Source organism: Streptopelia decaocto (genome assembly GCF_964273445.1).
Source record: "Streptopelia decaocto genome assembly, chromosome: 5".
Classification (NCBI taxonomy): Eukaryota; Metazoa; Chordata; class Aves; order Columbiformes; family Columbidae; genus Streptopelia; species Streptopelia decaocto.
Genome location: NC_138659.1, coordinates 8,385,365 through 8,398,781, shown reverse-complemented (window position 1 = coordinate 8,398,781; position 13,417 = coordinate 8,385,365). Strand labels below are relative to the sequence as shown.

At 49.5% G+C, this 13,417-nt stretch overlaps 1 protein-coding gene across 3 annotated transcripts in view; it reads right to left on the bottom strand.

The window, feature by feature from the left end:
* PBX1 (PBX homeobox 1) overlaps positions 1-10,660 on the bottom strand; it is a 127,077-nt gene extending 116,417 nt beyond the window's left edge. The window contains exons 1-2 of one of the 3 annotated variants that reach the window (XM_082054043.1): positions 9,381-10,660; positions 6,778-6,851 (exon numbers count right to left, since the gene is read on the bottom strand). In XM_082054043.1, coding sequence (XP_081910169.1) covers positions 6,778-6,851; positions 9,381-9,571 — 265 coding nt within the window. In that variant the 5' untranslated portion in view covers positions 9,572-10,660. The remainder of the gene's footprint in view (positions 1-6,777; positions 6,852-9,380) is intronic. The other 2 variants (XM_082054042.1, XM_082054044.1) reach the window with 2 other exon arrangements.
* Positions 10,661-13,417: the final 2,757 nt, after the last annotated feature.

Here is a 13,417-nt window from a genome sequence, read left to right as displayed (position 1 = left end):
ATTATTAACCAGATCCATTGCTGTAAATCACATTACCTCCTCCCAAACCCCAACCCAGCGCTGAGTCCCCCTGTGCTAGGCACTGTACAGTGCACATCCTTGCAGCACAAGGGAGCATCACTTCTCCCCACCCAGCACCCAAAAGCTCAAAGATGAAGCCCAGAAGTGCAGTGCCCAGCAAGGGCTTCTTGCTCCATCATCCGTGGAGCCAGGGCTGTGTAGCCCTCCTCTCCCACAGCAACCCCCAAAACAAAGCAAAGCACGTGTTACCAGGAGGGTGAAACTCACTTGTATAGGAAAAATGCAAGGCAGGAATAAAAATAAATAAATAGATAAAGGGGGTGGAGGGGAATAATCACATCTTCAGACACACACTCACCCCCTGCTTCCACTGAGTACCTGGTATTCTGCAACAGCTGCAAAGCACCCTCCAGCACACAGAGAAATAAGATGGGCTCTCCTGCCTCCCAAAGCACCCCAAGTGTAGGAAGGAAAAAAAAATAATAGTAAAATGCTTAACAGCAATAGCACATTTCCAAGAGATGGTTAAACCCTTTGCAGGGCTTCATCAGCAGAGAAGGCAACAGCTTCCAGACTGAAGGAAGAACTGGGGAATGAGGTGCTGAATCAAAGGCAGGGGAGGAAGCCCGTATTCCTCCCTTTTCCCGAGCAAAATCCCCGGCTCTGATTCAGCAGAAGCAGCAGCATAGCCTAATGTATCACACTGCAAACTAAACCATTTACCTTTAAACCACCACCCCGCTCCCCTAAAGAATTGCTGCATGCAGTAATTTCCTTGTGATGTGGGGGGGGGGCAGGAGAAAAAAGTCATGATGAAATTGTCTCAGAGTTTCTCGGTGTTTTGTTTACAGCCGCTGCCCTCAAACCCAGGGCCGGCACACCGCGCGCAAGCCTGCTAACAGGAATAAATCTAACATTTGAGATCGTTTAGAAAAGCTCTGCTCGCAGACAGTCAGCGCTCCGAGGGGGAAATCCCTCTGCAGGTCTCAAATAAGGGAACTTGAACTATTTTTCCCTGGAGAAATTTAGGCCTGAAAGACCTTCTGAGTTTCTCGTTTGGAGCTACAAGGCCTGATAACAAGATCTCTTTCCCTGGACTCACCCACAACACTTTGACTGCTGCCAAGACCATGCGAGGTGAGATGGACTGTAGACCCACTGCAGTGGGAAAGACACCTTACATTCACGTAAAAGGATGGGCTGGTTAGCTCTTATTTACGTATGCATCTGGTTAATATAGATAATTTTCCAGCATGCATGAATTGAACACGAAGATCCCTTCTCCGTGCTTTGTCCGCTGCTATCAGCGGGCAGCATCCAAAGAGTGGGCACCTTCCAGCCACCCTCCTGCCCCCAGACATACACACCCAACGGCCACCGCCACCCAAAACCTGGGGAGGCTGGTGCAAGCAAAGGTTGGGACACTCGGGAACGTGGGATCTGAGGCAGGAGGACAAGCTCATCCATCCCCCAGGAGCAAAAAGATAGAGCTGGGAGCGATGGGACCCACCAGACCTTTCAAGAGCATCCTCCCGGTCTGCTGCAATCACAGAAAAGTTTACTCAACATCAGGCACCCACCAAAAAACCTTGAAACAAAACCAAACACAATTTGGGCAGTCCCTCAGGAGCAGTAACGCTGTGCTAGAGCCAGGCCTGGTTTCTCCACTTTGCTGGCAGGGCCGAGGAGGTGGGAGGAAGAGCCCACTGGCAGCCCTGTGCTTCCCACCTCCTCCCCTGGAGGATTGCAAGAGGCCAATTTTGATTAAACTAATTAAGCCTGCTCCATTCAAAGAGCTCCAACCACATGCTACCAGGGGAGAGGAAGAAAAATATAAAAATTAGAAAAGAAAAAGAGAAATCTCCCTTCAAGTACACTCCTCTAAAGCTGTCCATCCCAATCAGATCCCCAATGGACAACACCATACTGGAAGAGGAATGTCCAGAGAAAGGACTCTCAGCAGTGACACACGTCCAACTCCGAAGACCTGACTCCTTTCAGCCACCAGGACCTTACAGGGACATGTCCCCCTTCCCATCAGGGGACTGGTTTCCATCACAGCCAGTCCCCAGAGCTGGATGCTCCTCCAGCAGTGACACAGCCCTCCACCAAGCCAAGGTCTCCCAGATGCTGCCCCTTCCTCCCAAACCATCCCTATCTTCCAGCTCCCTGCACGTTCCCTTCTCTCCTTTCCCTTAAAGACATCAGGTTTCTGGAAGCAATTTATTTGTGAGCTGCACAGAGGCTTCCTTGGGCAGTGCCGGGCAGATGGAGGCCGTGCTCTCCCAAAATGTTTTGCTTCCCCCCAGGGACCTGGCAGACCCTTCCTGGCTGGGAGAGAGAACCATCACTTCTGCCTTCAAAGCCTTCCCACTGGAGAAGAGAAAAAAAATATCAAAGCAAAGGTTTCCTCCCCTTTGAAGGGCAGGACCTGCTGAGAGCAGAGCGGGGACCCTGCTCCTTTGGGGCCGGAGCCCAAGCACTTTCGTTATGAGCTTCTGCAGAAGCAGAATGAAGCCTTAGGTGCAAGAATTACATTGAAATTCAAACCAGGGTGGTTCAACTCTCCTCTACGCCTTGGGAAACCTCGGTGGAAATGCAGCATAAGCAGGAGGGCAGGGTTTGAAACCCTAGCAAAGGGGCTGAGGGAGGAAGGAAAGTGAGCTGCCCCATCCTGCCCTGCAAAAATACTTCACTGGAGGGGCCTCAGGTTTGCCAGCCCTTCCCTGCACCCCAAAAACTCCAGCGATACTCACACATGGCTGCCCCTCTTCTCCCCGTGCCACTGTTGTGGCGCTTTAGTTGTGGGGCAAAGAGAAAGGAGGGAAGAAAAAAAAAAGAAAGAAACCCCATATTGTAATTGCTATATTAAAGAGAAATAGCAGGCAAGAATAATAAGAGAGGTGTCAGAAGTGAAATACAGTAACAGACATTAAAAAAAAAAACTACAGTTCTGTGATGGGGGTGTTAATTGAACACAGAGCTGGAAAGAACAAAGGGGTGTTAAGGAAGAAAAGAAGGGGAAAAAAATCCTACCTCCTCCAAAGATCTGATTTGAGTTAAGTTTGGTGAAGATAATGCACAGGGAAAGGTAGCTAAGAGGCACCTTATATAGCTATTATGTTCTAAAATTAAAAAAAACAAACCCATTATTCAACAACAATTGCACAGCTAATCAGTGCTGTCTAGAAATATTCCACTTTGCAAATTCCACCCCCCCCAGTTGGTGGTACGTCATTTTTCTTTTAAACCTGAATTCCTTCAACACGGAAGGGCGAGAGGGATAAGAAAATAAAAATCAGGGGATTTCAAATACAAAGTCAGGGTCTTTTTTTACAAAGTAGAATTTGCCCGATGCCCTCACCTCCCCCAAAAGAACAGAGAAAGTGAAACGATGGGAAAAGCTCTTAAGGAGGAGGAATCAGATTAAATGGTCATATATCCTGCGCTCAGCCTCTCCCCGCCGAACGAGATGGGAGTTGGGAAAGGCTCACAGCTGAAATAGATGCTGCTGCATTTTGACAGCAGATATTTTCCAGTTTGCCATCCAAGGACCCCACGTCTGCATACGCCTTGCCTGATTCTTCTGCTTAGCTATTCTGCTCATGCTGAGAACAGCTTAAAAAAAAATAACAAAAAAAAAAAAAAAGAGAGAAACAAAAAAAACGAACAAGGTGGGGGGGGGAAGGCATGAAGACAGAATCCTTACCTCTGCCTTCGAACTTTTAATAAATCAGCAACGCTATTTCCGATTTCAATCCCTATTGACGGAGGAATCAATTGTATTTAGGACAACAATGCCTCCCATTTCCATAATTATTATTCCAAAAAGCCAGCCAGCCATTTGAAGGCAGTCCTGCCCCTTCCCTCGCAACAAAGCGACCAACAGCAAGTGAAAACACACCAAATGAATGTCGACAACTTATACGTATATTTAAGCAGCAATTTTCCCCCCTCGTTATGTGCTCCCACTCAGATCAAACCTCTTAACTTTTGGTACTTTTAAACAGACATCACCCCAAAATCAATCATCTCCGGGTTGCAGACAAAAGACAAACCCCTGAGCTTTTATTATTAAGTGTTTATAAATGCTTTAAATTAACTGAAGAGCAAGTGCAAAAGGGAACTCATTGGCCAACACAGACAACCTCTTTTTCTAAGAACTTTATGGACACTTTGGGTTTGCTCAAGACAACGTTAACGCTATGAAATATTAGCCATAATGTTGCGAGAGACGGTGGTAAAGTCTCCGTAAGGCTCTGGAGTCACTTAAATCAGGCGGCGGGGTAACCGAACGCACATTTCTGCACATCATAACGCCGGGGGGAAGATGTACACACACACTTTCAAACACCCACCAGTGACCACAAACAATCACCAGGATTTCAAACGCGGCACGTGCTAAAATCTGGGAAGCAAAATGGAAAGCGGGAAGAGAGAAGTTGGTTCAACTTTCACGCCGCTGCCCGCAAGGAAGGAGAAAGCAAACAGAAGCAGGAGGAATCCTCAGCCCCAGAAAAAACACGGCTAGCTTCCTCCCAGCATTGGGGCCACAAAGTAACAAGCTAAAAAACATAAAAAAAATATAAAATAATTTAAAAAAAACATCTGGCCATTTGCTCCCTTAGAAAGTGTGACTTTTGAAGATGCAGATGGGGTAGAGGGGAGGAGGTCTTTGAATTCGCAAAGTAAAATAATTCACTGTAAACCTATCTGGGGGTAGATAAACAATGCTCCAAAACCCATCTCGATTCAGCCTCTTCAGAGGTATCTGTACAGCGGCCCCATAGCCAAGCAACCCAGGCTCAACAGCAACAAATTAAATTTTAAAAATGTAAGACAGCCTCCATTCACACCTGAATATTCTTTACTTCCAGCAGCAAGCTTTACCCTGTATCATGCCTCTTGATTTTACTTAGCAGAGAGGAATTATCACACCCAGGCACCATGGATGTGTAGAGCTTCCATCCCTCCCCAGGACCCCACAACATCCCCGAGGGCACCTCGATTTCCCACCAGGTCTGGTCCCAGCAGATTCCCCATCCCTTAACTTTGTGACTGCACCGATAAAAAAGCCAAACTGGCATTAACCAGTTCCCCTGCCGAAAAGTACCCCTGCACCGTATGCCGCATCAAATACCCGCAGAGAAAAGGCAGACAAACATTTTCTTCAACTCACACAAAATAAAAGGAGAAAAGAGGGAAATGGGAAAGGAACTTCATACCTCCTTCTTTCTTTTGAGGTGGCACCCAGGGAAAAACTATAAAACCACCCATAAAAATTTATCTCTAGACAGAATCCCTCACAAAACATGGTATGAACAGTGTGGAGGTTCCCATATGGAACCCACTGCTCGATGTTACGATTACTCAGTAAGGGAGGGCAGACCCGGCCAGGCGGCCGCAAGGGCTCCGAGAGCCGAATGCCACCGGTCCGTGCTTTGTCTGGGCTACGCGCTGCACAAACAACCTTTAACAAAGGGACCCCTTAGTCATTTTATATATATTGCAAGAGTCAAGTAATTGTATTTTCAATCAGCTGCTCACACTAGGAGGTTTATATATATATATTTATATATATATATAAAGAAAGGAAAAAGACCCAGATTCAGGTTTCAGAAAGCTGTTCCCTTTTTATGTGTAACTATCAATGTATATCAACGGGGTGTGCAATCATATTTATTGTCACTTTCATTCATGTCATGCCCTTGCTTATATGGTTTAGATATGAATTATTGACTGTTACAGTCCTTGTTGTAAAAGGGGAGGGGGGGGAGAAGTCAAGTACTTCTCAGCGTGCTAAAAACGAGGCAGCTAGATCGGCACGGAAAAGCCCACGGATCACCTCTGGACGGCTCAGAAAGCCAACAGCAGAGATGAACACCTCCCCCCCCGCCAAATTTCCATCATTCCCCCCATTTTTTTAATTTAAATAAAAAAAGAGAGATTCCAACAAATAAATAAATAAGTGGTGCATGTTGCTAAATGTCCTTCCCTGAGCATCTGTTGTTTAAGATCACCCTTGATTGATGACTGCTATTTTTTAATTGTTGCTTTTAAAATTTAAATGCCCCCCTGGGATGTGTTATAAGTGTGTTAGTACATGGTAGGAGGTCTGGAAAGTGGGAAACAGCAGAACCAACGCTCTCATGCCATTAGCTGCTTTAGAAGCCTGAGAACACCCCATGCCATAAAACACCAGTACCCTAAAGTAACTAACAATCTAATATATTGCTTTCACTAAAGGCAACTGACAAGTCGCTCTTACATGAGCTAGCCTGGATGATTGGCAGACAAGAGCATTTTAACCCTTTCTTTAAAAAACAAAAACACCCCACAAGTACAAAACCTTCATGTTTACCTGAACAGTAATAGCAGTAAAACTGCACAATTTCATTTTGTTGGGTTTTCCCTCCAACACTCCATACTCAGATTTACTTATTTTTTTTTTTTAAACAGTGCCATGTCTTAAAGAAAAAACTAAATCAAGACAGAAATTGCAAGGGTTTAGATTTTTTTCTTCTCCTCAGAAAAAGCAATAAATAAAAAGAGGCTATACAATAGAAATTAAACCATGGTATTTTCCCTTCCAAACACAAACCACATCACGCAACTACACTGCCAGAAGCATCAAATACCAGCCAGTTATTTCTCCCCACTTAAATACTGCTACATGTGAAAGCGGGGGGGGCACAAACTTGGTGGAATAAACCCTCAAAGAGCAGAATGAAAAGTAATACAGAATTGATTTCCTACCTGTTTTTTCTTTGATTTCACACAAGACATTAAAAAGGGCTGGCTTCATCCTGTGGCAGTTTAAAGCATGTTTCCTAGAGAGAAAAGAAAAGAGGGAATGGTGAGGTGAGGATGTCACCACAGGGAACAACTTCCCAAATTCACATCGCTGGCATGTGGGCGCCAGAGGTGAGGGGAACACGCCTGGGTCCCCTCGGCCCCGCTATCGTCCCCGTCGGGACTCCAGCTCCGGTGCTGTGAGCAGCCAACGCAGAGGGGATGAATTACACCAATTTAGGAACAGCTTGAAAAATCGCCTTTGCCATCGAGCGGCTCCCACCGCCGGTGCGAGCTGAAACCAGCAGCTTTCGGGAGCCAAGTTCGGTTCAACTGCCTGATTCAATACACAGAGAGCACTGGGCTCTCCCCATCCCCAAGCCCTGATATTAAACACAGCTGCATGCTTTATTAGGCTCATCCTGCAAGGCAGAGAGGGAATAAACCATCCCCTTGCCCCAGCACTGGAAACATCCTCTGCTTAGAGCTATCAATTTGGGGAATTTCGGCACCCAACTTGGAGCGCAGAGATGCGTGTACGGAGAGAGAAACCCATTCCTCAGCCTCCATGCTACTTGCACCCAGCTTATTTGCAGGTGTTAAAAATCAATTTTTTTTTTTTTATTATTATTTTTTTTTTTTTTTTTTTTTACAATCAGGACAGTAAATATATTTTAAAACACAGACACTGCTTCTGAAAAGGGAAGGGCATGCTATTCAATGCCTTTCTTTTCAGCTGCTGTTATTTCGGAGCTGACTGTTCTCTTGTGGGTTTTAAGGAAAGGAGAGAGTTAGGGGGGTGGTTTTAAAACCCACCATGAGCCTGCTGAGGCAACGAAACAGTATGATTTTATATTTTCTCCTAAGCCATATGATCATTTAGCCAAGGGTTTAGTTGTGTAAAAGGCTGTTGCTATCAGGCGCCAGTTACGGGATTTCTGTTTACCAACCGAAATTACATGCAAAGACGATGTGAACATCTGGCAAACATTCACACTACTTACCCCACCACCCACAACATGTTAAAAAGATTTATATATCTGATGAAGTCTCTCAAAGGTATATACCCTTGCAGAACCACAGCATCCCCTTATCAGCACACCCAGATGGGTGCAGACATTTGGGTATATACAAATCACATACATACGCTGTAGGGGCCTTCTTATAAATAATACTGGCACTTCACATCTTTCCAAAACTTCATTGAAAGAAAAAAAAAAAAGGCAGCAAAACAACCATGCAATAGTAGGATGGAAGGAGGAAATGCAAAGCCAAACATCACTGATAAATACGGCATGTTTGGCAACTCAGAATTAAAAATAATAACAATCAAAAGTACTGTGAGGAAGCAGCTGAAACTGACCAGCAAGGCAAAGCCATAAAACCTTCTCCTAGCTCTGTTCTGCTTTGGTTTTATTGATTTGATTAACTACACTAAATTACCCAGGCAGGAACACACAATTCCTGCAACTTTCCGAAGGCAGATCACCTCACTGCCCTGGGTCTTGCCGGGGATAAAGTGCATGATTTCTTGCTCCTAACAGCTACTCTGCTCCTGGAAGAACATAAGAAAATTAATAACATCAGGCCAGCAACAAGCCTGCTTGGTAAGCAGGAGCTTTATGCAAGCTGGGAAGGTGTGGAGGATGTAAGCTGAGGTTCAGGGGGTACTTCTATCCTTCTGGAAGTTCTTATTAAGGGAGTTTATGGGGCCGTGCAGTGCATTTTTCCAGGAACAATGTATTCTAACAATCTGCTCCAGCTTGGGGCATGAATGCCAGGGGGAAGGACACCACACCTAGCAGCTCTGCGGCCCAGAAGAAATTTCAAGTGTACCCCTGGCAATTTAGGGCAAGTTGTTTTGGGTTTGTTTTTTAATTATCCCTTCAGCTGTGCCTTCAATTTGGGGATTATTATTATTCCCCTCCCTTAACTTTTGCCAGCGCCTTTGAAGGTGTGTATTAGGTTTGCACTCCTCGCAGCTGGGGGCAATTTGGTTATTGGCTTTTACAGCCTTTTATTTTTCTTCTTCTTAAATACCTCTGCAATTAAGAAAAAAAAAATCTTCTATGTGTATCCTCCAAGCACAAAAACACGGCCTTAAATATAACATCACAACGGGGCCCTAAAAAATATTAACACCTTTAAGAAAGAAAAAAAAAAAGGGGCTGCAGTTTGTGCCTCTTTCGGAGGCGCCCAAAGCAGAGCGCAACCACCATCTCCCCCCGGAATGAACCCCCACCCCAAACAGGCTGGGAAGAGCCAGGCCGAGCCCCACTTTGGGACCCTCGGCGGGGATGGGGGGAAGCGGGATGGGGGTGCTGCGACCCACGGAAAGCGCCACGAAGTTAGGAGGTGGAAAAAAGAAAATAAAATGAAAGCGGGGGGAGGGGAAAAAAGGAAAAATTAGACAGTCCCGGGTTTTTTTTCCTCTTCTTGGCCCCCAAATTTCTCGTCAGCAGGACCCCGTGCTGGGCGCGCTGCCCCCGCCGGACAACAAAGGCCGGGCCGGGGCGCGGGGGAAACTTCGCCGGTACCTGCCCCCCCGCAACCCCCGCTGCTCTCACCTGGCCTGCGCTTCGTCCAAACTCTGGTCCGTGATGGTCATGATCTGCTGTAAGATGTCTCCGATGTCCTGCTTCCTGCCTGCCTCCCCCTCCGCCCCGCCTGGTCCATCCTGCATGTGCTGGGACAGGCCCGGGTGCCCCGGCATCCCCACCCCGCTGTGCGTGTGCATCAGCCGCGGCTGGTCATCCATCGCCGGCCCCGCTCCGCCGCCGCCTCCTCCTGCCCTGGCTGCCGGCAGCGGCGCGGCTGGGCTGGCCGCCTGGCTCCTCGCTTTCTTTTCTTGCTCGCTTTCTTCTTCTTCTTTCCTCCTCCTCCCCCCCCGTTCTCCTCCTCCTCCTCCCCAGCCTCTTCCTCTTCGCTTTTTATTTATCCTTCACGCTGGCGCCCGGCTCCGCGACGGGGAGGAAGAAGAGGAGGAGGAGGGAAAAAATGCAAAAAAAAAAAAAAAAAGAGAGAGAGAGAAAAGAAAGCGGGGGAAAAAAATCCCTTTGGCTGCTGGAGGAGGAGGGAAGGAGGGAGGAGGGAGAAGGGAGGGAGGGAAGGAGGAGGGAGGGAAGGGGGGGGGTTCCGGGGAAGGGAGGGGAAACGGCGGCGACTCCAAAAGCAGGGCAGCGCAGCCCCGCGCCGGGGAGGCAGCGGCCGGGCCGGCGGGGCAGGGGCCGGCGGGGCAGGGGCTGCGCCCGCGAAGGAGGAGGAGGCGGCGGCAGCAGCAACGGCCGCGGCGGGGCGGAGCGGGGCGGCCACCCGCGATGGCAGCGCCGGAGCGCGGCGGAGCCCCCCGCGCTCCGGGGGGAGGGCTCCAAACTTTCCCCCCACCCTCAGGCCGGGCTCGGGGCTGGCTGGCGGCCCGCACCGCTCCGCGGCCGGCAGCGGGGCCCCCCCTCCGCCGGGCCTGCGCGCACCGCTCCCGGCCCTCGCCGCCTGCTTTTGTTCGGCTCCGGACTCCTCAAACTGGCACGGAGGAGCCCGGGGGGCGGGGGGAGGAAGGGGCAGCGGCGCCTCCCCGCCCCCCCGGCCCCATTGGCGGCGGCAGCGGGAAGGCCGGCCCCCGCGGGCCGCTCCGCCTCCTCCGCGGCCGCCCGTCAATCTCCGGGTTCAGAGGTGGGCCGGGGGCCGCGCCCCGCCCGCGCCTTAAAGCGGCCGAGGCCGCCGGGCGGAGGGTGATGGGCCTTGGCGGAGCGGCGGCCCCGCCGGGCTCTGGCGTGCGGGGCCCCTCGCCGGCCGCCATGCGCCGCGCTGCGTGTCGCCTCAGCCCCCGCTCAGGCCCCGGCCCGCAGCAGCCTCCCCTCAGCCCTGCGCCTCAGCCCTGCGCCTCAGCCCTGCGCCTCAGCCCTGCGCCTCAGCCCTGCGCCTCAGCCCTGCGCCTCTCAGCCTCCCCATGGCCCCACATCCAACCTTCCTCCCTCCCCACAGCCCCCTAGTGCCTCTGTGCCTCTGCGGCTCTGACTGCCCACGCTGTCCCCACATCAGCCCCGCTCCCCGGGTGGCAGTGGGGTCCCCCTTCCGCTGGAGTCCCCAGGGAGATCCTTCCCTCTCACCTCAGCCACAATGTCTCCTCGCAGCGCCGTTTGTCTTCATCCTCTTCTCTGACCCACACATCTGGCAAGTGCAGCCTTCCCAAGCACATGGTGCAGGCTGGCAGCGCCGCATCGCACGCCTGAGCGTAGAATCATGGAATAGTTTGAGTTGGAAGGGACCTTTAAAGGCCCACCTGGTCCAGCCCCTGCCATGAGCAGGAACATCTTCATCCAGATCAGGTTGCTCAGAGCCCCATCCAGCCTGGCCTGGGATGTCTCCAGGGATGGGGTATCCACCACGTCTCTAGGCAACCTGAACCAGGCTCTCACCAGCCTCAGTGTAACAAATTTATTCCTCATTTCTAGCCTGAATCTCCAGAGGAAGCTTCAGACCTACAGGTCACCACACCCTGGAGTAGCACTTCCCCAGCCCACTTCTGCAGTCCCTGGGATCTGAGACTGTCCTGTGGCCAAAAAGACCTCTGTAGGCATCAGCTGGTCAGCACGGATGGCCTTGGGACCAGGCTTGCCTGCAAACTTGTATTTAAAACAGAATAAATAAAAGGTAGTTACCATGATAGAAGAATTTATTGCGAAGGAGATGCTTTCATCAGATTGTCCCCTCCTCGGATCTGAGGGCTGCCAGCTCCAGATGGGCCCAGCCTCAGCCCCTGGCCTCAGCACAGGTTGGAGAAAAAGCCTTCCCCGTTGGCTGCAAAGAGAAACAAAATTGTAAGGCAATTGTTTTGCTTCCACTCTTCCTTTTTAATGAAACACTTTGCAGTGTTTTAAGCAAAACATGACTTTTCAATTTTCTTTTGAACCATTAAAATGGTTTAAAGTGGTTGAAGGCAATATGAGATGTCTTGATTTTTGTTGCTATGAAATGTTTCACTGAACACACTTCTTTCTGTTTCTTGATTTGCCAAAATTTTTCAAAGGTTTCTACTTTCTTGCCCAAGACATATCTATATATTTTTTATTCTTTTGAAAAGTCAAAAAAAAGGGGGGGGGAGGGGCGTGAGAAAAATATCCTTTATCTCTACAGCTCCACAGCAAGCAGAACTTCATCCAAGAAGCAAGGAGCCAAGGGACTCCTCTCCAAAGGTCCTAACTTTCAGACACTTAGTCATCCCTTGCTCACACACCAAGTCTAGACACATGCCATTTCAAACTCTGGCAAGGACTCTCCCATCCCCAGAGGTCAGTCCAGGGGCTTTCAGGTTTGATTTTGAGCGGTTTCAAGGAGAGGCAGCACAGCAGAGCTGAATGTGCACAGCGGAAAAGGGAGCGGTGGCTGCAGGGGGACAGACAGGGACATTGGGGACCATGGGATGTGGTGGCCTGCTGGCCCTGCAGGCTCTTGTATTGCACATCCTTCCCCTCGTTCTCAAGCCACAGTGTGATGCCTCAGCACATCAGGAGAGAGCGAGAGCCAGAAAACCCTTGGGGGAGCTGGCGTGGGTAGGGTACGAGGCACACGTGGGGTCAGTGAGCCCCAGGCAGCCCCATGGCATCATGCATGCGAGCCGCTCCAAGGGATCCCACGGCAGAAATGGCCAGGACTCTGCTTCTACCGTCTGCTGGAGTCCGTAAAATCCTTCCTGTCAGAGATAACTAATCCTGGGGCCTTTACACCGCCTCTCCTGAAAAGCACATTTTATTCCTCCGCCTCCTCCTGCCTTCCAAGTGCATGAGATTGCAATAGGTATTACCGAAAATATTCCCCATGGGAGCCGACACTGGGCTCCCTTAAAACCCAAACACTATCACCCCTCCTTCCCCAAGACACAAGCAAGCACTATGCTCTATTATCTCTACACCCACTAAATCTTTCTGAAATAAAGAATAAACATTTCCACCACACATAGAGTAAGTGTATGTGCCAAGCTGCATTGCTTCCTCTCCTCTGTGGTTGTTATAAAGTGGTTTTGTTTCAATGGTGAAGCAGATGGACAGATTCCAAGTCTGGCGTCCCCACTCCCTCCAAGTATGTCTAACGCTGTCTTTGGTTTATCACAGATTCCTGAAGAAAATGTTTACTGGAGCCTCTTGTTTAAAATCTTGGCTCCATCTCAGCATAATTCCTATTATTTATTAAATGAAAATCAAGCTGTTGTTAATGCACCATTACTGTGGCAAAGTGAAGCCCCTGAAAACGAAAGCCAAACACTATTTCTCTGAGCACGAGGGAAGCATCTCCCCATCATCATCGCTCAGTGCTCACACCACAATGGGATCAAAAGCGATCTCCTGGCCTGCAACTCCTTAAACATTTTCTTTTTGGTGAGGAGAGCCATGAGCTCTTTTGCTTTGCTGTCCAAACCCTGACATCCCAGAGTCAGACTGCACAGATTATCCGCAACACCATCAGAGTGGCTTTACCTAAGCCACCTCTGTGGCAATGCCTTTCTCTGTTCACCACAACCAAAATAATTTTCCTCGAACACATTCCAGGGAAAAACCAAAGCCCTTACTATTTCTCAGCCCGCTGCAGCCCCCACAACACAGTGAGCTCC